This window comes from Dioszegia hungarica, assembly GCF_025882075.1.
Source record: "Dioszegia hungarica strain PDD-24b-2 chromosome Unknown MKK02contig_8, whole genome shotgun sequence".
NCBI lineage: Eukaryota > Fungi > Basidiomycota > Tremellomycetes > Tremellales > Bulleribasidiaceae > Dioszegia > Dioszegia hungarica.
Window position 1 is genome coordinate 17,417 of NW_026515770.1, and position 23,679 is coordinate 41,095.

Below are 23,679 nucleotides of genomic sequence, written 5' to 3' on the forward strand. Positions count from 1 at the left end.
GTGTACGGTCACTACGGTGGCTCTGGCTCTGGCTGGTGCGGAGAGCTGTGATACGCTTTGCTTGAGAACGCCACGTCATCCCACGGACGCGCCTTGTTTTGAACGCGAATGAGCAGATGCACGAGGAAAGAAAGGTTGACTTCGCTCATGCACTCTACCCATTGACTCTATACACACCTACACTAGAAGACGAGGCCTGATCAGCCTCGAAGGCGGCAGGAAGACACAGGCTGTCTGGCGTATCCTCGCCAACTTCAGATCTCGTACTCCCACAATAGAAGAGCGACATGTCGGCGTCACGCGACTAGCTCGTCTCCCTCTACCTCGACCCATCGTAGGCCCAGGTGCGGGTGCCAACATGTCCACCACCGCTATACGACCAATCACCGCACCGCTTGTGGCGCCTTCACCGAGCCGCGCAAACCCTTTTGCTAGGCCGGCTCTACCCAGAGCAGCGGTATCCTTCTCACGGACATGCCTCTTACCGACCCTGCCTAGCCCGGCTAAGGCTGCTGGCGATGCCACACCAGGGTCAAAGACCACCGCGGTATCTGCTGCTGGATCAGCAGGAAAGGGAAGGAGCACATGGCGGTTGTTATGGCGAGGCGGGGTGGAGATTGGACCTGAGGGATTCCGACTTGAAGGTGAGCTTGGTGATTCGTTATGGCCGATAATGAAGCTCACTCCTCTAGGGATAACCTTTTTCGCCCTCCTCACCTTCCCCTCTACCCCCACTCACCCCATCCCCAACCCCTTCGACGTCCCCATATCCACCCCCTCCCACCTTCCCGACCCGAGCTCCGCGCACTCCCCCTTCTCCCTCCCATCGGCAGACACCGACATTTGCCTCTCCCTCGAATCCATGCGCGGTCGCAAATACCTTCACATCCGGGGCGTGACCGACTTGGCCGACTCGGACATCCTCGAAGGAAGCGACGACCCCTCTGGCTCTGGAGGCGTTCAGATGTCCATCGCGCCAACATCACATCTCCTCGTCGCTTACTTTACGGGTCTCCTTTGCCGGGAAGCCCAGTTATCACTGACGGGACGGACAAGGAAGGCCGTATTGATCGGTCTGGGGGACGATGATTCCCCTCAAAACACGCTCTTAGTGTACGGCCAGCTCCAGACGGGATCTACTGCACTCCGCCTGCTTGTTTCCCGTCGAAGGCCGCCCGCGCCCCCGCCGTCGGAGATCAAGATCAAGCCGGGGGAACCACTACCTCGTGCTCCGCTCTTCTTTCCTGCGAAAGCGAGGAAACCACTCCCTTTCCCGAACCGGTCGACACTGGCGAAATCTCGGTCATTCTCACGGACGAGTAGCGTCTCGTCCATCTATGCTCCGCCTGTTTCGGTCACGGTGCAACCTATAGCGTCGACGTCTGGCGCTGGGCAGGCGAACGCGCCAGTCAGTGGCCGGACGCCAGGGAGGAGAGGGGAGAAACGGCCAAGAGCAGGCACAGGGGCGGGGGCGGAGGAGAATGAGCGGAAGAGAAAGTCGGGCAAGGTGGTGATGATCAAGGAAGAGCCGGATCTTCCTGTGTCTCGGGAGATGTCTCGTGTGCCGTCAGTGCAGGCGGAGAGCTCCAAGATGGGCGCAGCGGCGGACAGGGATGAGGATATCTTCGGAACCAAGCCAAAAGTGGAGGGGGCACTGGATGTGCAGGAAGCCTCGGCGAGTTCGAAGAAGCGCGCGAGGGTACCGCAACAGGTCTTGGACAACAAAGCTGTACGTCGAGGTTGCCAGCTTACAACATCTCATACCATTCTATGTCTCACAGCTGACCCCCTAGCTCATCCGTAAACAAGCTTTGGTGGTCATGGAGTCTCGAGGCTATCCGCGGGATCACGAGCTCTTCAAAGATATCTTTGGAATGACGATCAAAGGCGTTTATTTTGTCTTCGTGAGCTTCTGCGTTCACTGCGTACCAGACTGAAAGGCAAAGCTGACCACCTAGCGCGATAATCTACTGGATGGCCCGCTCGACAAGACCTCTGTCCAATCTTTCGTCTCACGCCATCTCGACATGTACCTCCCCTCGTCATCTACAATTTTGGGTCAAACTCGCACGTCAATAGGCAGCTCAGTCAGCGGCGACGGCGAGGACACCGCTGTCGATGACGAGTCTCAAGTGGCCGTCAAGGAGGAAGAGAAGGAGGAGCTAGAGGACGAGGGGATCAATTGGGGCGGAGGAGTGGATGTGGGGGATATCTTGCCTGTGGTGCTTGTGGAGGCGCAGGGAACGGGGGCAGGGACGAGGATAGGGGATGCAGGCAGCGTGGGGAGCCATAGGATGGGTTTTGCAAGAGGTAGCTTTTCGAGGTCGAGAAGTATGGACGTTGTCCAGGAGGAGGATGAAGGGTAGACGGACGTTCTGTCGTGGTTGCGTTGGGTGTCGCGATGTGTAGCCATAGCTATGTATTATCTTTGCTGTCCCTTTAACGACCTGGTTCCTGGAATCCTGTCTCGCTCGTCGACCACTTGCATCCTGTATCTATTTGCGTACTGACTTTTACTCTAGGTACTCCCCTCTCTTACGTCCGCCTAGGCCTCGATATCCTGGGTCAGGACCGAACGGTACCGAACCGAATTATCCTCGACCGCCTTGATCGCCTTGGCCGCATCCTTCATGGGCATGACGGTGACCCACGGCTTGATCCCCTTGTCCGCCGCCAGCTGGAGCATCTGCCTCAATTCTGCATTGTTACCGAGGTGCGAGCTCGACAAGCTCACAGCATTGTCGCTGAGGGTCTGGGACCGGACGTTTGACAATCCTTCCTCGGGCATACCGACAAAGACGCACTTCTTCTCAATGTCGAGACATGAGAGGAGCTCGTCCAGGGGGAGAGACGAGGAAGAGGCGGTGATGATGATGAGGTCCAAGTCGCGCTTGAGGTCCTTCTCGAACCCCTTGTTCTCGGTGGCGATGAACCGGTCGGCGCCCATCTTGAGGGCGTCGGCCTTCTTGGCGTCGGACCGGGAGAAGACGGTCACTTCTGCGCCGAGGGCTTTACCGAAGAGGACGGCATAGTGGCCCCTGATTGTCAGCTAGCTCATCTGTCCCCTAATGAGGTACTTACAATCCGCCAAGACCGACCACACCGACCTTCTTGCCAGGCCCGGCTCCGTTCCGTACCAAAGGCGAGAACGTGGTAATGCCCGCGCACATCCTGAGGGTCAGCTAATATTCCAGACGACTGTTCCGAATAATTGATAACTGACATGGAGGCAGCATCGGTAGACTTGAGTCCCTCGGGGATAGGGAAGACAAAGAGTTCCTGAGCACGGACGTGCGTAGAGTAACCCCCTTGGTGCTCCTTGTTATCGTACCACTTGGTGTTGTAACCGTGGACCGGCTGGACACAGTAGTTTTCTAACAGTCAGCCATGTCCCCTCATGTCAAGAAGATCTGCCGCTGTGGCACGCTTACCAAGACCAGTCTTGCACGCCTTGCACTTGCCACACGACCCGACTTGTGCGCCGACACCGACTCGCTGGCCGACCTTGAACTCCTTGACGGCCTTGCCGACCTCGACGACCTTGCCGATGACTTCGTGGCCTGTCACGACGAATTTGGTCTCCCATGGGCCCCAGCCACCAGAGATGGTGTGGTGGTCCTACTCCAGTCAGCTCTGTCGTACGTTTCGCTTGAAGTAGAAGCGTCGCGATAAACTAACCGATCCGCAGACACCGCAGCACTCGACAGCGACAGTCACCCGGTCGTCCGCAGATGGCTCGAGCTCGTACTTTTGCAGCTTGAAGTTCTGACGGATGAGCTCTGGCCTTTGAGAAGGCCCAAGGGTGTGGGCATGAAAGAGCGCACAAGGTAGTCCTTCGGGTCAAAGACGGCATATCCTGTTCTGTCAGCTTCTGAGGGCCTGCAAGTGATCATGAGGGGAGCTCACCGGTAGCGTGAGTGACAGACATTCTTGCGATGTGTTTGTGAGGACGGAGTTGTTGTGGAACAAGTGTCGAAGCGAAAGATAAGAGGAGAAGCAAGAAGAGGATGATCGGGGGAAAAGTGAAGGTGGTTGGCGGGCCGGGCCGGAGCGGGCCGAGAGTTGAGGAATGTTCGGGTCAATGACGCGTTGGCTCGCTAACGACTATCGGGCGTTTGTGGATGAAAATCAGACGCGCATTATTGGCCTAGTGGTCGGGGCAGATGAAGCAAGGGCACAAGCAGCTGTAGAAAAACCATGTCGCCATGCTATGCATTATTCCCAGGCAGACACTTCGGGCCTCCTCCCAATCTTCACCCACCTCGCTCTAATCATCATCACTATCGCTATCCTCATTTATCGCCCTGCCCTTCCTTGGTCCCTCCTCGTCACTACTCGACTCGTACTCGCTCCCATCTTCCTCATCCTCCCCGTCCTCGGCTCCCCCGCTCCCATGCACAGCACTAGGCCGTACTTTCCCACCCTTCATCAGCGCCATCTGCCCCGCCAAGCTATCTTCATCCGGCTCGGAGATATCGTCCGCGTCCCCCGCGTCCGACTCGTCATCCTCCGGTACATCCTCCACTTTGAGCATGATGGGGAGGACGACGTCGTTGCCGACGAATGTATCGGATACGGCATGCAGGACAAACGAGTACAGGTTGGCTTGTGGCGGAGCGGGGAAGGTGAGGCTGAATGTGCTTGGGGAAGAGGAGGGGGAGGTGGGGATATCGGTTATTCGGATTGGGGGGACGATGACCTTGTCGAGCTTGGAGTCCCCGAGCAGGACGGAGAAGTGAGGTTTGCGAAGCTGAACGGTCAGCGCTGCTCGCAATGCAATATACGTCAAGGGGAAAACTCACCTGAGGCCAGAACGGAGCATGCGCATACCCATTCTTCTCCCATTCCTTCTCCTTCTCCTTTTCATCCTTCTTCCCCGTCTTGTCCGAAACGACATCCGCAATCTTCTCCTTGAGATCTCCGACCTTCTCCTTCAGATCTGTGTTTGCCCCCTCCTCAATGTCCTTCTCCTCGTCGCTGATGGCCTGGACAGCCTTCTCAACGTCCCCGTTGGATCCAGCAGGAACGTCCCCGTTTGGCACAGAGATGGATTTCCGCTTGGATGCGGATGGGGCGACATATCGGACTCGGAAGTTCAAGCTGACTATTGACGATGGCGAGACCACCTTTTCTCCTTCCACTATATCGTCAGCTTATGCTCACCCCTCCTAGGCTCGGCTTAGCTCACCCTTGAACTCCGCATCGACAATCTCGAACCTCGGCCAGCCCTCTGCGACCCGCTTGGCCTCTACCAAATCCACATCGTCCGCCACATCCGCCTTGGCGAACTTTTCGATCCACCGCCGTCCCTCGGCCGCTTTGGTCCATTGGAGCTCTTCGGCCTTGTCGAGCGAGACCCCGGGGAGCTGGGCGAGGGGGGACGAGCCGGCCGGGATGGCCTGAACGAGAGCGGATTGGAGCCGGAGCGAGAGGAGGGAAGTGCTGAGCCAGCCGTGCGCGAGGGAGATGTTGGAGATGGCTGTGAGAAGGGGCTGAACGGCCAAGAGCACGGCGCGTTGGTCTCAAGGTCAGCTTGGGTTACTCCACGTTGTGCTGGTAATAGCTCACCATCTCTGAAGTCCCTCTCGTCAAAGTCCCAACGCAGCAAATGTCCCCAAATCAATACCCTCGCCCGCCTCTGCGCCGCACTTCCCACGGCCACCCGATTCTCCGGCCTCATCGTAATGCTCTCCCCCAGACCCAAAGCCTCTCTCCGCTCATCCAGCAACGCCTCCACCTCCTCCACCCGCCCCGTCTTCTCTTTCCGCTCCTTCTTGCTAGGCTTGCCTTTCCCCTTGGCCTTGGTAGCCAGCCCGAGAATCGTCTGAAACTCGAGCGCGCCAGCGAGGATGGTGATGAGGTTGAGGAAATCGGTGTCTTCGCGGAGATTGTGGAAAAAGTATTCGGCAGAGGTATTGAGGATGTTGTCTCGCGTCGTACGTTGTTGTCGGAACCACCAGCGTCCCTGACATTAGCCATAGCCCGGAGGGATGGCCGGGGACTTACCACAACGACTGGGATTCCGACACCCAGAACCAAGCCATACGCGCCCAACACCCAAATACTATTCTTCCCCTCTACGACCCACTGCGGAATCGCGATCTTGTCTTCGCGCTGCTGTGGTCCGTCCGGGTTCCCGTACTTTGCCAAGTTCTCCCGGATCGCCTCGTCCGTGAGCGACTTGTACGCCTTTGTGAGCTCCACAAACTTCCCCTCCACCTCCTCTATTGTCTGGTTCGGTCCCAGCTGGATCTTATCGGGATGACTGACCATCAGCCCCTTCTCCAGCCTCACGGGACCGTCACACACTTACTATTGCAAAGACAACTTCTTGTAGTGCTTCTTGATCCCCTTCTCGTCCGTCCCGCTCCTCAACCCCAGGATCTCGAATGGATCATATATCGCCTGACCGGGTACAGTCGGGGCCGTCGCTATTGCGTAAAGCAAGTACGCGAATGCCAGCCAGCCAAGGACGAGGGGAACGATCCGCCGTGAGAACCGTTTTGTCCGTATAGACTGTTTTTGGCCCTGCAGAGCTGCGCGGGACGTTTGGCACTCTGAGCACGTGCATAGTGGTTTCAGTGTATCTACTGGATCAGCTGCGACTCTCAGACGGTAGGGTAAGCTCAACTAACCCTTCCTTTCTGGCCTGAAGATGAGGTAGGTAGCAGGAACGAGAGTGACGACGAGGAATGTGACGCCAAAGTAGCTCGCTAATGATCCTGAATCATCGTATGATATTCCTGGGGCCATTTTGCGCGGCTTCTGAGGCCTTGTGAGCGCGCTGCGTAGGTGGAAGGTAGGGTATAGAGTTAAGGTGGACAAAGGGAAGTTGTCTATGGTGGACGTGGAGGAGATTGGCCCATTCTCTTATCTGGGGAGCGTATTTAGATTTGGGCAGTTCTCGGTTGAAAGCGGCCGTTCCCGGGACCAATCACCTGAGCAGCTGGAGCATCAAAACCGCTACACCCACTACTATACATCTCCGTCGCTTACCCCTTTACACCTACACATACAGCTACCATGTTCCGCCCAGGTCTCGCACTTCAGCTCACCCGCGCCGTACCCCGCCGTTTCGCATCAACAGTAGCGGCGGGCGAGAATGAGTTTGTCGCAAAGCGCGCAGCTATGCGCGAGCACGCTACTCGTGCGTCTGTCTTCCGCTGGCTTCGTTGTGAAGCCGTCGGTCGCGGATCTGGTGTTACTGGGGGTCGCAGCTGATACCTCAGAAACGACCGATTTGTGGAAGAAGATCAGCTTCTTTGTGTGTATCCCCGGAATTGCTGTCTGCGCACTGTGGACATACAAGGCGGAAATGGCGCACAAGGCGCACGCTGCGTGAGCTCGCGTTTCTCCATCTGTTTTGAGGAGGAAAGAGCTGACGAGCTAGACACGCCGGTAACCACGCCGGAGGCGGCGATCACGGCGAGGACGCGACCGACGAGGAGGCAGAGCACGGCGGGCGGAAAGTCTACTCGTACATGAACATTCGCAACAAGGTATGTCTGCTATCGGGTGCCCCTGATGATGCAGGGCGACATAGCTGACATTCTAGCCATTCCCGTATGTTCCTTCGTTGGCTCTTGCTGCCTTCCGCTCTGATAGGGCGGAGCGCGGAATGTCTTTTGCCGGCTGTGACGGACCCGCTGACAGTACAGGTGGGGTATGCAGACCCTCTTTTTCAACCCGGAAATCAACATCCCCGCCGAGGAGCAGTAGACGGTGGGTTGGACCTGGGATGGGAGGCAGAGGATTGGTTGGGCGTGGATGGTGTCGCGGAATGCAAGCTGTGTGGTAATGGACTTGGGCTCCTCGGGGGTCTATGGGGCGACACGGCCGCAGCTCGAGGTCCCCGTGCTAATCTCGCTTCACACTCAGAATCCTAACATTCTACTCTTACAATTACCGCCCTCTTATTGAAGCCAATTGCTTACTGTACCCAACTCGAATCACGCCCAGTCCCCAAAGATCAATCCCGCAAACCCCTCAAACTCCCCCATCCCCAAGACAGCCTCCACTCCACCGTCCGGCACCCCTTCCCACACGCCCTTGCCCCACCGGCTGAACGCCGGGAGACACTCTGCCAGACGCCTCGTCTGACCTTCATCTTCTTCTCCCCCCTCCGCGCGTTCCGTAGGAAACATGCTGAATCCGGCTGGACGATACAATTCGCTGTCCAGCGACTCTAGGAGCTTGGAGACCATATTGTCTACACCGGACTGGATGAGGTAGGCCGCATCGGGCGATGCGAGGTGGGTGCGAGTCTGAGAAAGGAGGCGGGCGAGGTGCGGGGACGGCGGGGACGAGGGAAGGGGGCAGGAGGGGGTGAAGGTGCGTGGAAGGGGCGAGGAGGGGAGGAGATGAGGTGTGAAGCTGCAAGTCAGCATAACAAATTCGAAACCGTATACTCCAGAGTAGACTTACTTGAATGCCATATTGCTTTCGTCCTCATAGTCAACGCAGCGCCTGATATCCCTAGTCAGCGCTTCCCAGTCATTCAGCGATAATTCCCGCTTGAGACCCATGCTGTCTAGTCAGCTTCTTTCAAGCTCTTCAGGTTTGAAAGCGTGAACTGACGGCCCTATCACTCTCTCCACACCTGCTTCGACTCGTCCGGCCACAACTCTCCACCCTTCATGCAGGATCCACCAGCTATAAGTGAGGTACATCCGTTCCGCTTCGGCCCGTTCCATCTCCTCTGCCTCCCTCTTCTCTTCCGCGCGCAACAAGGCGAGCTCTTGGTCCTCCGCTGAAAGATGCACAGGAGAGGACCAAGGGAGGCGGGATCTGACGAAAGTTGGCAGAAGCGCCAAGGGGTCCGGCAGGAGGGACGCCGATTCCGCGATCAGGCCTGAGATCCCGCCGGACTCAGTCGAGGGTAGCCACGAGTCTTTGGAGGGTGTCGAAGGGCTCGCAAGGGCGACGGGCGGAAGTGATGCTCTGACATCGGCGAGGTAGCGCTCTCGAGCGAGTGTGGAGAGCTGGGAGGTCGTCAGGAGGTATAAAAGCGGGACGAGGTAGGCCGTCGTGATGGCACGAGTCAAGCCTACTGATCAGCAAGTGTGTGCAAAGGGGAGATGGGCAACGACATACTTTGGACTTTGAGATCACGCCAGAGCTCCTTCTTGCTCTTGCTGCTCAGAGCTTCGAGACCCGTCGGCGAGGCGTCTCGATGTCTTGGCGGCGAGGGTGAGAGGTGAAAGTGCGAGCTGGCCGTCATGTCTGACGGTGGAGATCCAGAGGAGGTCGATAGGTCCGAGAGAGGTAGGGAGATAGGCTGAGAGACAGCAGAGGATAGCTGTGACATCAGCACCCTCCCTACCATCCGGCGGACAGTCTGCGGTAAACCCACCCCATCATCCGTTTCCGCGTGGGAAGACTCCTCATCTCCTCGCCGTCCCCTAAACTCGCTCGCCCAACTCTCCGAGACGCTCCCCTCTGGCCCCTCACTCTGCTCACTTCCTCTTCTCACATCCTCAGCACCTCCAACAGACCCTTCCCGGCTGTCCACCTGGACCGGCATATCAGGTACCGACGACTCGAGAATCCCATGCGAGGGGGACTCCGTCTCGGCCCCGCTGATAGAGCTGATCTGGCTGCTCGCGGGGTTAGAGAGGCCCTGGAGGGCTTGACTGGTCAACTTGACGGGATAGGCGGATTCGAGTTGGGGGGAGAGAGTAGGGAGGAGGGCGTAGAGGGTGAATGAGAGGGTGGAGAGGAGGGTAGTGAAGTGTGCTTTCAACCTGCGGAGTGAGCTTTGGTCGACGCTATCTATCTGGCAGCAAGGATTCAGCAGGAGGCTTACAGATCCTTGTTCTTGCGATCTTTGAGAGCTCGCATCCTCGCCTCCCTCATCCGATCCAACGCATAGCTCGAGACGAGGTAGAATGTCCCGAACACACCGGCGAAATACGTCAAGCGACGCAGACGGCGAGTCCAGGCGGATTGGTTTGGGGCTGTCATCTCTGTCAGATGCTCCTGGGGCAGATCTGCGGGGTATCTGAGTCAAGGTCAAGGTAGTGTGAGCAGTGAGCAAAGGAATGAAGATACAGAGGTGTAGAGAACAGACGGTCGTGGGTGAGATCTGAGATCGCCCGCGCCGGGAATAGCCGGGTCACGTGCTGCCAGCTCAAGCCAAAATTCCCAAACCCGCTGCCCATCAGCCATACGACGTGATCGATACCACTCGTCCAACTCACTGTACATAGACCTCACAGAACAGTGCTAGCTGTGCATATAAAGACATCAAAAAATGGCCGACTACAAAATCACCCAGGCTACGGAAGCCGATATCGTGCGTTGCCTTGTCTACCGATCCCTCGTCCTTGCCCTGGTTCCGCTTAGTCGCAACCCTCTATGACCGTCATCTGCAACACAAGCTGACACTTTAGCCCGATATCCACCGCATGATCGTCGACCTTGCGATCTACGAAAAAGAGCCTGATGCAGTCAAGGCCACACCCGAAATGATGGCGGAGAATGTATTCCGCAAAGGGTATGCCGGGGTGTTTATCGCTCGGATGGTAGGCGGGGAGGACGATGGCAAGGCTGTGGGGTTTGCACTTGTGAGTTGACCCGTTCCTTGCTTGATGTAGAGGTCTGGGCGTCGAGCTGACTCGGTAGTACTTCTACACTTACTCTACCTGGCTCGGTGTCCCCGGACTCTACGTGAGTTTTACGCCTCTTCATGCGGGCTGTAGTGTGGAAAGTACTTCAACTGACCATACAGCTGGAAGACCTCTTTGTTGACGAACAACAACGTGGAAAAGGGCTGGGTAAGCGGCTCTTTGGCGAGCTGGGCAAGTTGGCCAAGGAGAAGGAGTGTGGTCGGGTCGAATGGCGTGTTCTCAAGGTACGTTCGAACCATCCGGCTGATCTCAGTATAGAGCAATAATCTGTAGACCGCAAGCCTGCGCTGGGACTGGTGGCTGACGATACAGTGGAACCAGCCCAGTATAGACTTCTACGAGAAGTGCCTCAAGGCAGAGCCGCAGGTCGAGTGGGAGATGATGCGCGTGGAGGGAAAGGATGGGATGGATAGGCTGGCGGCGATGCGCAAAGAGTAAGGGCCTGCATAGAAGCAGACACCACCAAAAATAGTGAGTGTACCCCTGCAGCTGTCCGACCTGCGGCGAGCGACAGTCTGGGCTTCGTTTGGTAGTGAGCATGAAGGACCCGTTCTGACATTCTGTATAGCTTAGAGATACCACTTGCATCGCGTCTCCGGTCCAGACTGTGTCACCTTGCCCCTCTACACTTCACCCTGGCCTGTCTTACTGCAGCCCCCACGCAGCAGATTACCCTTCACTGACGCACGGACGCTGAAACACCTCCACCTTCCCAAAGAGGTAAGAAATGACCCAGCGATGTCTCGGAGGAATGTGTCACGGTGAGAATGGGCGACTTGCACGCCCGAGTGAATCAGGGGGAGTGGAGCTAACGATGACGATGGCGGTCGGATAATGGAGCTGGCTTCTGTAGCGCCTGTCACGGTAGCTATTTCTTCACCCATTCCGATCCAATCAACATCCCTCTTTGTTACATCCATCTTACCTCCGCCCGCGCCGACTCGGTACCTGGGTACCTGACCCGCCCCGTTCTGCTCCATTGCCCTCGTCGCGTCTTTACATATCTTACAGATAGCGACTATCTCTCCTTCTACAACTCCCTTCTACTCCGCCTATTCTCCAGCATGGCCATTCCCTCCCCTACCGACCAACCTACTCCGTCCACCTCTGCGTCCACCTCCGGCCTTGTAGCCATCACCACCGATCGTTCAACCTCGCCCGATCTCGCAAGCAATCCCGATGCCGAATCCGGTCCTTCTGCCGCCACCGGCCTCGACAAAAGACCCTCCACTTCCCTCGCCCCGCTCAACACCCTCCGCTCCTACTTTCCCGAGCCAGCACTCTCCGCCATCATCGAGAAATACCGACATGCACCGGACGAGCCGTCGCCGCTGTCATTTCCGCCGCTCTCTGTGGGAGATATCGAGAGCGAGTCCTCTGGGGATAGCGAGGATGAGGACGAGGATGGCATGGATGAGGATTGGGAAGACGATGATGAGGACGAGGACGATCATGAGGGAATGTACCCGGCTCGAGTGGGTGATGAAGATACATCGTGAGTCCTACCATTCCGCCGCATGGCATCATTATCACTTTATGGATTGGCGGTGCTGACTGGCAGGCGGCATACATACCCACCGCAATCTACACCCCCTCGAATCCCGCCGTTCACACCAAAGTCGGAGCAGTCAAGATCGGACCGCCACAGAGCACCATCACCGGACAATAAGGATCGGCGCCACTGCCCTCCGGGTAGCGCTATAAGCTCGGATATCACAGAGTAAGTACAGACCGTGGACCTTGTTTATCTGCTACGCTGACTTGATGTAGCCCATTCGAATGGCTGGGTAGGACCTCAGACCCACTCAGCCGACCAGGGAATCCCCCACCTACATCACCCCCTCTCCGCACCGACTCGCCGCCCCCGCCATCGCCTCGTCCTGCTCATTCTGAGCTTGGCGGCTCCGCCTTGCTCCAGCGCCCGTCAGGCGTCAAGCTCCGTATCAAGGCCCTCTCACTGTCCTCTCCTGATTCTCTGGATCCAGGGTGAGCCGTATCCAAAATCCAGAAAGTACTCGCTGATCTCAGTCCGCGATCCACAACACCGATGGACCCGTCGCCTGCGGCTCACGGCGTATCGATCTCGCCCGGATCCAGCCGGACCAAGATCGTCATCCGCCGTACCGGTCCAGAATGGCCCACCTTCAGTCCCCCATCCTCTTCATCCGCCCTCCCCGGCATCACCATGGGCCGCGACGATGACGTCGACGCGGTAGCCATTCAAGACGATGAGGATCTCCCGCTTACCCCGCGCGACCTACGCGAAGATCGTGTACGGATCAGACGGAACGCCGCGCGTCACTGCTCGTCGGATATGACCTACATCTACCTTGGCGGTCGGCGAAAGGATTTCCGCACCAGCAACCTTCGGATCTGCGCTGCCATCTCGAATTGGTACAACACGGTCACTATCCGCTGCTCCCCCGCCGAGCTGTACAAGGCGATGCGGACCGTTCCGCCCATGCTCGCGTCGCCGCCGCCTGGCTTTGACGCGATCGTGTCGCCGAGCGGCTTGGGCTGGGACAGAGGGGAGGATGAGGAGATGAGCTATCATCGGACGGTATCGCTCCCGCCTAAGAAGAGGTCGCAGACGGCCAAAAGGCTGCGATATAGTCCGGAGACGATCCTCAGGGGAATGGAGCGAGGAGGGAAGGAGGTGCAGCCGGGAGATGCGGTCAGCCCGGAAGAGAGGCGAATCAAGAAGGGCAAGATTTCGGCCCGTGCGGGTGGAGCGAGGTGGGTCAATTCGTAACTGCAGTGGCGGAGCTGATACTCAGGTCGCTGGACTTACCTGACGAAGAGGAGATGGATATCGATCTCGGCCAAAGTGGCGGATCCAGCGACTGGACTGTCACTATCCAGTCGGACCCGGCCGATAACGCATCTTCTTCCCTAGAAAAGGCCACCGCCAATACTCCGGGTACCCCATCGTCGTCTATCTCTCAATATGTTGCCCACCCGCGGACAGGCCGGCGGATGTGCATCACTACAGATCCGAGCCGCACCCCGCCGAGCTCTCCACTCCCAGGCGACAGCGCCACAGCCACGCCCGGCACTCGCGAGTGGGAAGTCGCGCACCTCGAGCACGTCGAAGACTGGCCAATGGCCAGCCCACCTGGGCGTTCTGTCCAAGAGATTAGCTCCCTCGGGCTCGACCTCGGCGGCTACACCTCTTCCCCACCCTCCCTCCAGCCACCACCGGACGTCACACGTACGCCTCACTTCACCTTCGACTATGACGCGGACGATCAAGATATGCTTAGCGAGGAGGAAGGGAGGGCTCGGCTGTGCGCGGCCATCGAGAAATTGGCGGCGGAGCAGCATCGGTCGCGGGACGCGGACTCGACGCCGCCCATGCGGGAGACGGGCGGGATTGACGATACGCCCGAATCGGTCGTGGATGAGCTCATCACCACTCCCGATGTAGACATCTCGGCTCTGCCTGCTAGCTCGTCCGTATCCGAGGCGCCAAAGGTCTCGCCTGACCCCGACGAGGATGAAGAGGAGGAGGAGCCGCGGCCTCGCCTGGATAAGGGCAAGGGACGGGCGAGGCCAGAGGACGAGCCGCAGCGCAGGGCCGATGACGGTACTCCTCGTCTCGATCAGAGGCAGCACACCGTACCTCGTCGGCCTGTCCGCCCGCCCAGACCGGTACAGGACGTCCAGGTCGAGTTGGAGGGGTTGGTGATGGAGGTGTCGAGGCTGGAGGCGCAACTGGCGGATATGGGTCGGCAGGAGGGAGAGGGTAGTCCCGGTGTACCACGGGGTAACAAGTTACTTAGTCGGCGTATCAGCCTGGTGAGTCGATCTGATCGCTTATAGTGTCACAAGCTGACTCTTAGATGAACCGCGAGATCGAAAAGCTCAGCCAGAACTACTTGACGATGAACATGCCCGCTCCGATGGCTCGGGAGACACAACCCCGTCCAGAGACCATCATTGAGTCGGACGAGACCCTGGCTGCGCGACTTCAGCGGGAGTACGAGGACGAGGACGCTCAAATCGCCATCATGGAGTACAACGCCGAGCAAAATCCGCCAGAGGAGATGATGCGGCCGTTTCCCGGTTCGGTCCAGAGCCCTCGACGCTACACCCCGCTGGACAGGGAGATGGAGGCGCGTCGTGCGGCCATTATGCCCGGCGTTGTCCGGACACCTCCGCAGTACACCCCGTACGAGCCCAATGTCATTCCCCGTCGTCAAGCGGCTCGTCAGTTGACATTCGACTCGCCTAAGGCGACGACGGGGGTACCCATGGCGCGCGAGCCCTCTCCGCGTGTCCCCGTCACAGGTCTCCTCGCCCGCTCAACAATTTTCGAGAGCGGTCTCCCGGACCTCCCCACTGAGCCGACAAGATCCCGGAGCAAATCGCCAGCCTCGTCTGGGCCCATCGCGATCCCTACTCTGCCTCCTATGCTCGTGCCCTCGGAGCCGTCTGTCCGAATCACCGTCACTCCGCCAACACCGGTCATCCCTCTGCGCGCGGACCCGCTCAGGCGCAGTCAGCTCTCACGGAGCAATCCTTCCGATTATGTGGCGGAACAGCTGGGCGCGAGCGCGCTGCAGCGGGACCGGGACGGGGATGGCGTGGAAATCTTGATCGATGAGGTGCCAGAGGAGGAGGAGGGCCGCTTCATTCTGCATGATCTCGCAGAGGAGGCCGATGAGGAGGACAGCGATAGCAGCAGCGATACTATCCGGCCTCGATCGAGGGGGAGTGGACGGACCCCATCGCCTCCGGACGAGGATTCGCTCGAGCTTTGGCATCGGGAGATTTCGGCGCTTCTTCCGGACCGACCTACAGGTGGGCAATTGCCCTTCCGCCGAGTATTGTCGGAACCGTTCGACCTTACCGATCGGCCCAAGCAGGTACGCAGGCTCAGCGCGGACGACGTCGCGATGGATGACTCGCCCCCATTGGCTCCTCGCGTGGCGCTGGACCTGGAGCGGCCACCCACGGGGATCTTGTTTGATCCCGACAAGTACGAGGAGGATGAGGTGGACATTGCGCACAGGGAGCCAGGTGATGATAAGGTCAGGGTAAGCTTTTCCAAGTGGACCAGAGCTGATGATAGCCAGAATAAGGCGCACGATGATACCAGCATAATACAGCACAGTACCGAAATTACCCCTCCCGCGCGCGCCGACGACTCTCCGCTTACCTACTCTCCCCCTCTTCCCCGGCCGCTGAATGAATCCTTCCTCGAACTCGATGATGCCTTCCCTCCCTCCATTTCCGATTCTGAGCATCAACACTATCATACGGCGGACACATGGCTCCCCGGCGAGCTGGCCGAGCGGCTCGGCATTGAAGTCATGCGCATGGCGCGGCAGGCGAGGCGGTTGCGGCGGCGCAGGGTGAGAAGGGTGCTCTTGCTGGTTGCGAGGGTAGGGGTGGTGGTATTGCTATCTTGGATCTTTTTTGGGCGTTGGGGATTCCAGCTATAGATGGTGGCATAGAATTGTAATGCCCGTAAAGTTGTATCCTGTTGTAGACGTGCATGATGTAGCTTGATACTTGTCAGATCGGCGAAAGCCCCACCACATCCCGGACTTCGTCCATCGTCTTCCTAGCGACCCCCCTTGTCCTATCTCGCCCCTTCTTTGCCACCTCTTGTAGATACCCCACATCCCCCTGTATCCGCTCATACTCCTTCCTCACAGGCTCTATCCGCTCGATCACCACCCCCTCGATCTCCTCCTTGAGCCTCGCCGACCCCCACCCTTCCTCCCTCGCCATGTCCGCCAAGACCTCGGGCGACCTTCCCGCCTTATCCAGAGCCGACCAAATCAACAGCAGATTCGCCAGTCCTGGCCTCCCCACCGGATCATACGTGATTGTCGGGTCCGAGTCCGTCACTGCCGATCTGATCTTTTTCGATATCTGCCCCGGCGTGTCCGTGAGGCCTATACGCGACTTGGCATCCGGGGAAGATTTCGACATCTTCTGGTAGGGGTCTCGGAGCGAGAGGATCCGTTTGGAGGGGACGATCCGGGTCTGCGGGAGGGGAAAGATGGGTGAGAAGGTCCGGTTGAAGGTCTCGGCGAGGGTACGGGAGAGTTCTAAGTGCTGCGATTGGTCTTCCCCGACTGGGACTATGGTGGATCTGATTGGTCAGCAAGGAAGATCCGAGAAGAGGAATACTCACTTGTACAAGAGAACATCGGCAGCTTGTAGGACTGGATACGCTAGCAAACCCAGCCGCAGATCCGCCTCGGACACCTCGTCTTCCGAGTTGGCATTCTTCGATACGGCTAGTCGAGCCTTCCAGGTCGTCATACGCCGTAAAAGTCCGACGGGAGCAAGAGTATTGAGATACCACGCGAGCTCAGCATGTTCGGGAATCTGTTGGTGTCAGCTTGCACACAATACCGATCGCATTAACTCACGTCTTCCTGGAAGTACAGACAAGTCCGCTCTGGATCGACCCCGCAAGCTAACAATGATGCGAGCATATTTCGCCTATCCTGTCGCAGCTGAACAGGATCCTGAGGGAGCGTGATGGCGTGTAGGCCGACGATAGAGAGGTAGAGCGGCACAGAGGGAGGGGAGGACCGTTGGAGGTCGAGATATGGCAGGAAGAAACCGAGAAAGTTGCCGAGCTACACGTTCAGCTATAACCTCATGGCAGAGAGTGATCGATCTACATGTGGTGTACCTACATCATCAGTGTCTTCCTCTAGCTACAAGGTATACTGCATTGATCAGACGTACCCGTCGGCTGAATGCCGGAGAAGATGACCGGGTCGAAGTGCTTCTCTTTCCCTTTGCCTTTCCTCTCAGAGCTCGACAGCGAACGGCAAGGACCTGTCATTCTCCTTGCTGGATAGGTCTGTGCTGCTGCCCTTACCGAGCGCCAGATGCTGGTGCGGGCTGTCATGACTGTGGATGTAGAGTGAGAGCAAGTGAAGCTGGAATCTGACCTGAAGGCCAGCTCGAGATCAACATTTCCCTGGTCCGTGCGTCTGTTTCAGGTGCGGAATGAGGAGCACTTGCTTCCCACACACGGCAAGCCGCGTAGCATGGCACGTAGTCGCACAGGCAACCTAGCGGAGGACATGGCTAGACATAGGGCGCATCGTCAAGACTCTGCATGCAGCAGCTGAAGGAGGGTGGTCTATCTGAAGTGGGTGTCGTACCTCACATGCTAGGGGCCATGCCCGCCATCTGAATGTGGCGCTGCAACTTCATCCCAAGAGCGATATTACTGATCGTCCCAGTGATACCCAAGCCCTGAGCCAAGCAGTCTGAGTCATCAGCGATACTGCACACCCTCATGGAAGATATTGACTTACGATCGACATATTCCGGGATCAGCTCCACAGGGAAGTCGTGCACCTGTCCTAGGCCCTGTGCTTGCTCATCCTGTGTGATCAGCTTGACACAGCGAGGTGGGTAAGTGTACGTACGTCGGACAACGCATTCTTCTGCTTCTCGCGCGCATCAACCGGGACGATCAAGACTTCCCCCATTACGTTGGTCAGGCTGGGACATCAGCCGAGATCTGCAAGCGCGAGACTCACTCACCCTCCGTCGCGATCGTGATGACCGCCCCGCGCGATAGGCAGGCTAGTGGTGTAGTCCCAAACGAGGCCAGTCTCTTCTTGGAGCTCGCGAGCAGCAGTAGTCCTGGGTGTCAGCAGATTTATTGTCACGGAGTATTGAAGAAGGTGATGGACGTACTCCGTACTAACGTCCCCATCATCGAACTTGCCCGCTGGGATCTCTGCTATATCAGTCACGGCCACTTGCGATATCAGGGGCCGCACTGACCAAGATGAGCAACGACACCCACATGCGGCCGCAACTGATGCTGGACAGTAGCGCAGAGCTTGCCCGCGGTGCTCTTGTAGACCGGGAGTATGAAGACCGCTAAGCTGTGTCAGCACCTCTCAAGCAATGGGCCGAAAGCTGAATCACAGTGTAGACCTTCTGGACTCTCATTGGTGCGCTTGAAATTGACGATCCGCTTCGCCTTCTTCTCGCCGTGCGCCTCCAGTGACCAGTCCTCGAGCGTAACATCCAACCGCCGCTCCTTCATCGTTGCTTCCAAGTCCCGCAGCCTCGCTGCCATCACCTTACGGTCTTCCTTTGTGAGACTGTCTCCATCCGCTTCGGGGTCAACGAGAGCGATGATATTGGGAAGCAGGACCAGTAAGGAAGTAAGCGAGATACAAGTGCCCTTGTGGTCGAGGGCCAGCTTGGTGATTTCGGTGAAGTAGGCTTGGTCGTCCATAGCTAAGATGAGTTGAATGATGGATGAAGGCAAGACCAATCCGAGGTAGAGTCATCTGAGCCTTTGAGTCGAACCCAAAGGAGGTCAGTCCAAAGGATGTACATACAGGTACTGATACAAAGTCGTCGTCCTTTCACTTCTTCTTCTTGATCCCCATTAATTTCTGCAGACCCTCCCGCTTCCTCTTTGCCACCACCTGCGCCTGCGCACTAGATCCCGAACCACTCCCGGCCGCCGCTCCGCTATCCAGGACCTTGCCCTTCGCCGCGAGTAGACTCGCCACTGATGGCTCGGCCATACCGTTTCCGGACGATTCGGAGGGAGGTGGTCGGCGCTTGATGGTGACTGCATCCGGAGCAGCCGGCAATTCGCCTTCGCTCCCGCTGTCATCCCCATCGCTTTCTTCCACCGGCTCGTCCAGCTCGATTCCGGGCGGGGCCACCGCCTTCTCCTTGCCCTTCCCCTTCCCCTTCACCGATGACGGCAAGCCCGGCGGCCCCATTGGGACTTTGGCAAAGTACTGCGCCACCAGCTGATCATCCTCCTCTTGCTCCATCGCCAGTCTCTCCTCCTCCGCCTTATTTGCACGTTCCGTATGTAGTTGCGCGAGCAGCGTCTCCGGATCCGCATTATTCGTCTCCACCCGCGCATTCCGCTGCCTCAGCTCCGCCAGCTCGTCCATCTGCTCCATCTCCCGCAGAGACTGCTCCTGACTCCGCTCCAGGTCCGCCATAGCATCCTTGGCCGCCCGATCCTCCCGAGGGTTTCCGTCCGAGTCATAGTCGTCATCCGCCGCTGCGTCGGGAACGAATGTGCGGTTTCCGGTTGGGTCGGCGTCCGTCCAGTTCTCAAAATTGCGGGTGGCGCCGTGCTCCATGGTATAGTCGGCATTTTTGGGGTCGGTTTTGAAGGTGATCTCGGATGAGCACTGCGTGCATTTCTGATAGTCAGCTCAGTCCTGCTCGAAAGCAAAAGGCAACTCACGATGTAAAACCGGAAGATCTTGATTCCAAAGTATTCTTCATCCACGGCCGTCTCTTTTCGGGCGTTGAACTTCTTGCCCTTGTCTGGAAAGTAAGCCAAAGCCCTAGGGTCAATAGCGAGCTGCACGACTCACAGATATACTCTGCACACCGGTTACATCTCATGGAAAAAGGCGCCATCAGACGAATGACCATCTGCTTGTCCTTGTTGAGACCCTTCCGGCGCTTGAGCTTCGACGGATCGAAGTCCGGGGGATAGTATTTCTGGGATGTCAGTGAGAAGCCCTCAGAGGAGGAGGCAAAGAGCAAGGACGGTGGACTTACGTTCAGCACCTTTCGCTCGGACATCTTGGCGACTGCTGCGGTATTCTATGCCGCCAGGCTAATAGGGTGGCTCGATAGCCCTTCCTGCGAGCGACTGCTTGGGTCGAAGCGGGGGATGACTGTTGAGTGTGATGAGTATAACGGCTCGAGGATATCGTAGCTGTCCGCGTTCTAGTTGTTGCGCCTCTTGGGTGGCGAAATTTAGCTTCCGCCGGAGCTGGAGCCCTTGTGGATGTGATAGCCCAGCGCGGTAAGTTATGTGGCAAGGAGAAAGTGGGGAAGGATAATGAGGCTCCATACTGAGCAGTGCAGACGCACGGCACTCCAGAATATACGATACAGAACATATGATACAAACATTTCCACAGATAGCTAGGTGATTGGCGCGTAAGAGCCTGATCGACCAGTATCTTGCATCTCCCTTCCATCGAACTGCTGCGCCCGTCCTGCTCCGACCTTAGCCAGGAGGTTGTCCGATAATGGCTGAAGCTGCTCTGGAAGGAGCACCTGTTAACGTCAGCAACGCTGCAAGAGAGCAATCACAGATACCGTTCGGGCCAAGCTCACATGTGTCCACTGCCGAAGATCAGTCGGCCGCCCGCGCGTCTCGATAGCTTTCTGGAATCGACCCCGCACCGCTGCGAATAGGAGCATGCCGATGACCGTAAGGACGAAGAAGGTAACGATGAGCTCATCTCGAGGGGAGTCCCTCTCTGCCGATTCAGCATTATGGTCCGCATGCAGATGAGGCTGCACTGACTGAAACATCTTGCTTCGACGTCCCCTTCTGTACCAGTGCCGACGTCAACGTCCAGCTCAGGCAGCTCGGCATCTTTACATCAGCGCACAACCCACATCTTCTTCAGAGAGAACTTACTCTTGCAGATAGCCAGCTTTTGGTCCAAGCAGAACTGCTTGGTACAAGACAGACATGGCTTCGATGGGTCGGATGGGCGGAATAACGGAATGATGGTGGAGTTGGAGAAGCAGATACCTAAACTATCAGTACTTGTATAGGACGGCATGTTCGGTCCGGGCTTCTAGGCGGCTGGGGACTGACATTTGCAGTATGAGAGTGCAGGTTCGGAGAAGATGGATGCGCTGACTGCTGGGAGCTGAGTCGCGTCAGCACGGGTAAGTTATATTGGAGAGTAGTCAGACGACTACTTGACATCGGTATGAGCCGCTCTAAGGTACTCACAAGGCAAGCTAAGAACGCGAAGAGGGCTAGGAAGCGCCATATAGACCGCATGATGATAGGCGACCTCGAAGCCCCACTGCGACGTGTCCCTCGCGGGTTTCTTGCTTAATGCTGCTCTCGGCTGATATCCCTTCGGTCTGGGCACTTTCAATATATAGCTGGTCCCACCAACGAAGCGGACTGGTCCAGCTGTGTCAATGGCAGATAGAAAGTCAACGCAGGCAGAAGAAGTTGAGATCAACTTCGTTCCGACGGAACCCCAACTCCACTCAACCATACCTCGAGAACCTTGCTGATGTCTCCCTTACTTCAACCTCATCTATCGGTCAGACTATCATATCCCCATCACGCCCATCTGTGAAGTATACAATGTCAACATGATCATCTTGCCACGGTAGACAGCCAGCCTTTCGTGGGTACCACCCTTATCAACCCGGTCTTTTCTGCCCCATCCCCGTCAGCCAAACTCGAAACGCCGTCGACCCCCTTGTTCACACACACCTTGCGCCCTCGTCCGTCGTACCTGCGCCCAAAGCGCCGCACGCAATCAAAATCTAGGCTGTCATCATGGCAGATAAGGATAGGGAGCGATCACGAGATCGCCCGAGCGCAGGGGGCCATGCGCACACCTCTTCGGGCTCGGGCGGAGCTCTGTCCTTTCTCCCCAACCTCTTCGGCCGGCGGCCTGCAACCGTGGCGACCTCGCGGCAGACGAGTGACGCCATACGGCAGACGAGCGACGCCATACGCTCTGGTGAGCGGAGAGAGTCTATCGAACCTCCTGTATCGCCCCATAATCGCTTGAAACCGCTTCCAATGGCGGAGGGCAAGCGAGCACCCAGTCCGGCGCCCGAGGCGCGCTTCCACCTCCAGTCGTCGATAGAGTTGATGGATCAAAAGGAGGGAATATCAGAGGCGGAGCTGTGCGAGATCATCAAGGCGACGGCGGTGTGGTTGGCGGGTCTCATGATTGAGCACGAGACGGCAACGGACGAGATAAGCGCGAGGGAGATAAGGCATCTCTATCGTCAGGCTATCCGTCATGCCAATCCGAGGGGTTCAAAACAAATCAGGACGGCGACCAAGCGGCTACTTGCGGCGCTTATTACTATCGCACCGCCCGGAGGTGACTCGGGCTTCATTGCGGTCGATCTACCGGATCCCATCAATGCGGTATCGCTGTACAAGATCATCACTTCGGCTGCGAGCTCGAACGCTCAATCCATCAACCCAAGTATCGAAGAGATATACGTCGAGGTCGGGGCGCTCAAGGCGTTAACAAAGAACGGGGTGGAGGTGGATGGGACGGAAGGGATTGTTGGGTGGTTGGTGCGGACACTGCATGAAACGGAGGATGAGTGGGTAAAGTGGTGTGGCAAGAGGGACGAGGACATTGAATGGGAGGAACTGTCCAAGCGAAAAGTAAGTCCTTCTTAGATCAGCACTGACCTCAGAACACACCCTTTGCTCCCATCAAACCCGCTACACCTGCCGAGGCAGCCAGTGCCATCATCGATCTCATCGCGGCCATCATCTCCACCCACGCCTCCCTCTTCTCCTTTGATGATCTCAGGCGGATCGTCTCCCCAATGTTCAGTCTTTTTTGGAAAGGGGCGGTCGCCGAGTTCCGGTCTCCCCACCCCGTCCACATCGACACCATCTGCGGACAGGCACGGCGGGAATCGGCCGCTTTCGTCACCTCCCCAACGATGCCATCTAATCAAGCGCTTGGCATGGAGCCGGGCCTACGTCGGTCGGCATCGGTCAAGAGGGCCCAGCCGGGCCCGAGGCAGACAAACCGGCAAGCCTCTGCGTCGGACTCACTCAAGTCACCGACATCACAACCAGCTGGCGGTAGCGTACCCTCTCCAATACTAGGACCGACTCCCGTTCACCGACCGAAATGGTGCCGGATCATGACTAGCTTTACCGCCTTCTTTGAGATCCTGACCAAGTCGGTTGCAATACCGACCGAGGTTTTCAAGGAGGCGGTGGCGGTGGCTTGCCTGGTGCTTGGCCAAGAACCCGAGGATGGGCTGGCTGTCGAGGGCGAACTCGCGGCGTCGGAATTGATCCAGCTCATTCTGGGTCGAGCGGCGGGTAGACGTGGTGAGAACGCGGTACGGATGGTGCTGGAAGGAAGGACAGCTGCAGAATTGAAGCTGGATGTGGCAAAGGATGTCATGATTGATTGCTGCTCGACGAGGGGTGCTGTCATGTAAGTCCAAGACAGGGTGTGGCTGATGACAGTGCGAGTCACACGTTGCTGGGCTATCTCGACACCCCCTCTGCTACCACGGACATATC

General features: G+C 57.6%; 11 protein-coding genes across 11 annotated transcripts; 4 read left to right on the plus strand and 7 right to left on the minus strand.

Annotated features, from left to right (window-relative positions):
- Positions 1 to 358: 358 nt before the first annotated feature.
- MKK02DRAFT_43683 (uncharacterized protein) lies at positions 359 to 2,366 on the plus strand (the record flags this gene model as incomplete). The annotated part of the gene is made up of 4 exons (XM_053092554.1): positions 359 to 644; positions 693 to 1,729; positions 1,794 to 1,904; positions 1,959 to 2,366. The coding sequence occupies 4 exons, from the start codon at positions 359 to 361 to the stop codon at positions 2,364 to 2,366; spliced, it is 1,842 nt and encodes a 613-aa protein (XP_052944784.1).
- Positions 2,367 to 2,545: 179 nt separating this feature from the next.
- On the minus strand, positions 2,546 to 3,928 carry MKK02DRAFT_32535 (putative zinc-type alcohol dehydrogenase; the record flags this gene model as incomplete). Its single annotated transcript, XM_053088525.1, has 7 exons — positions 2,546 to 3,038; positions 3,082 to 3,171; positions 3,224 to 3,374; positions 3,432 to 3,618; positions 3,679 to 3,765; positions 3,825 to 3,856; positions 3,907 to 3,928. 7 exons carry the CDS (start codon positions 3,926 to 3,928, stop codon positions 2,546 to 2,548), a joined length of 1,062 nt encoding a protein of 353 aa, XP_052944785.1.
- A 339-nt stretch (positions 3,929 to 4,267) lies between these two features.
- MKK02DRAFT_36544 (Sec63 Brl domain-containing protein) lies at positions 4,268 to 6,753 on the minus strand (the record flags this gene model as incomplete). Its single annotated transcript, XM_053089441.1, has 7 exons — positions 4,268 to 4,750; positions 4,803 to 5,140; positions 5,189 to 5,521; positions 5,569 to 5,965; positions 6,007 to 6,265; positions 6,314 to 6,587; positions 6,636 to 6,753. The coding sequence occupies 7 exons, from the start codon at positions 6,751 to 6,753 to the stop codon at positions 4,268 to 4,270; spliced, it is 2,202 nt and encodes a 733-aa protein (XP_052944786.1).
- A 270-nt stretch (positions 6,754 to 7,023) lies between these two features.
- MKK02DRAFT_43686 (cytochrome c oxidase, subunit VIa) lies at positions 7,024 to 7,719 on the plus strand (the record flags this gene model as incomplete). Its single annotated transcript, XM_053092555.1, has 5 exons — positions 7,024 to 7,147; positions 7,230 to 7,338; positions 7,391 to 7,499; positions 7,556 to 7,563; positions 7,659 to 7,719. The coding sequence occupies 5 exons, from the start codon at positions 7,024 to 7,026 to the stop codon at positions 7,717 to 7,719; spliced, it is 411 nt and encodes a 136-aa protein (XP_052944787.1).
- Positions 7,720 to 7,949: 230 nt separating this feature from the next.
- Positions 7,950 to 9,963, minus strand: MKK02DRAFT_32538 (putative Pex3p; the record flags this gene model as incomplete). The annotated part of the gene is made up of 6 exons (XM_053088526.1): positions 7,950 to 8,373; positions 8,425 to 8,526; positions 8,578 to 9,046; positions 9,094 to 9,298; positions 9,353 to 9,743; positions 9,806 to 9,963. 6 exons carry the CDS (start codon positions 9,961 to 9,963, stop codon positions 7,950 to 7,952), a joined length of 1,749 nt encoding a protein of 582 aa, XP_052944788.1.
- Positions 9,964 to 10,252: 289 nt separating this feature from the next.
- On the plus strand, positions 10,253 to 11,066 carry MKK02DRAFT_43688 (acyl-CoA N-acyltransferase; the record flags this gene model as incomplete). Its single annotated transcript, XM_053092556.1, has 5 exons — positions 10,253 to 10,294; positions 10,392 to 10,565; positions 10,624 to 10,668; positions 10,730 to 10,852; positions 10,941 to 11,066. 5 exons carry the CDS (start codon positions 10,253 to 10,255, stop codon positions 11,064 to 11,066), a joined length of 510 nt encoding a protein of 169 aa, XP_052944789.1.
- Positions 11,067 to 11,692: 626 nt separating this feature from the next.
- On the plus strand, positions 11,693 to 16,075 carry MKK02DRAFT_43689 (uncharacterized protein; the record flags this gene model as incomplete). The annotated part of the gene is made up of 7 exons (XM_053092557.1): positions 11,693 to 12,123; positions 12,190 to 12,348; positions 12,399 to 12,614; positions 12,657 to 13,364; positions 13,406 to 14,426; positions 14,471 to 15,667; positions 15,707 to 16,075. 7 exons carry the CDS (start codon positions 11,693 to 11,695, stop codon positions 16,073 to 16,075), a joined length of 4,101 nt encoding a protein of 1,366 aa, XP_052944790.1.
- Positions 16,076 to 16,148: 73 nt separating this feature from the next.
- MKK02DRAFT_26740 (uncharacterized protein) lies at positions 16,149 to 17,442 on the minus strand (the record flags this gene model as incomplete). Its single annotated transcript, XM_053087250.1, has 5 exons — positions 16,149 to 16,734; positions 16,777 to 16,973; positions 17,018 to 17,230; positions 17,276 to 17,286; positions 17,343 to 17,442. 5 exons carry the CDS (start codon positions 17,440 to 17,442, stop codon positions 16,149 to 16,151), a joined length of 1,107 nt encoding a protein of 368 aa, XP_052944791.1.
- A 232-nt stretch (positions 17,443 to 17,674) lies between these two features.
- On the minus strand, positions 17,675 to 18,864 carry MKK02DRAFT_43691 (uncharacterized protein; the record flags this gene model as incomplete). The annotated part of the gene is made up of 8 exons (XM_053092558.1): positions 17,675 to 17,717; positions 17,773 to 17,875; positions 17,924 to 17,993; positions 18,038 to 18,113; positions 18,156 to 18,257; positions 18,312 to 18,354; positions 18,402 to 18,500; positions 18,549 to 18,864. 8 exons carry the CDS (start codon positions 18,862 to 18,864, stop codon positions 17,675 to 17,677), a joined length of 852 nt encoding a protein of 283 aa, XP_052944792.1.
- A 133-nt stretch (positions 18,865 to 18,997) lies between these two features.
- On the minus strand, positions 18,998 to 20,195 carry MKK02DRAFT_43692 (uncharacterized protein; the record flags this gene model as incomplete). Its single annotated transcript, XM_053092559.1, has 4 exons — positions 18,998 to 19,804; positions 19,849 to 19,931; positions 19,982 to 20,111; positions 20,172 to 20,195. The coding sequence occupies 4 exons, from the start codon at positions 20,193 to 20,195 to the stop codon at positions 18,998 to 19,000; spliced, it is 1,044 nt and encodes a 347-aa protein (XP_052944793.1).
- Positions 20,196 to 20,543: 348 nt separating this feature from the next.
- MKK02DRAFT_43693 (uncharacterized protein) lies at positions 20,544 to 21,423 on the minus strand (the record flags this gene model as incomplete). Its single annotated transcript, XM_053092560.1, has 6 exons — positions 20,544 to 20,678; positions 20,739 to 20,884; positions 20,932 to 21,003; positions 21,049 to 21,165; positions 21,232 to 21,286; positions 21,373 to 21,423. 6 exons carry the CDS (start codon positions 21,421 to 21,423, stop codon positions 20,544 to 20,546), a joined length of 576 nt encoding a protein of 191 aa, XP_052944794.1.
- Positions 21,424 to 23,679: the final 2,256 nt, after the last annotated feature.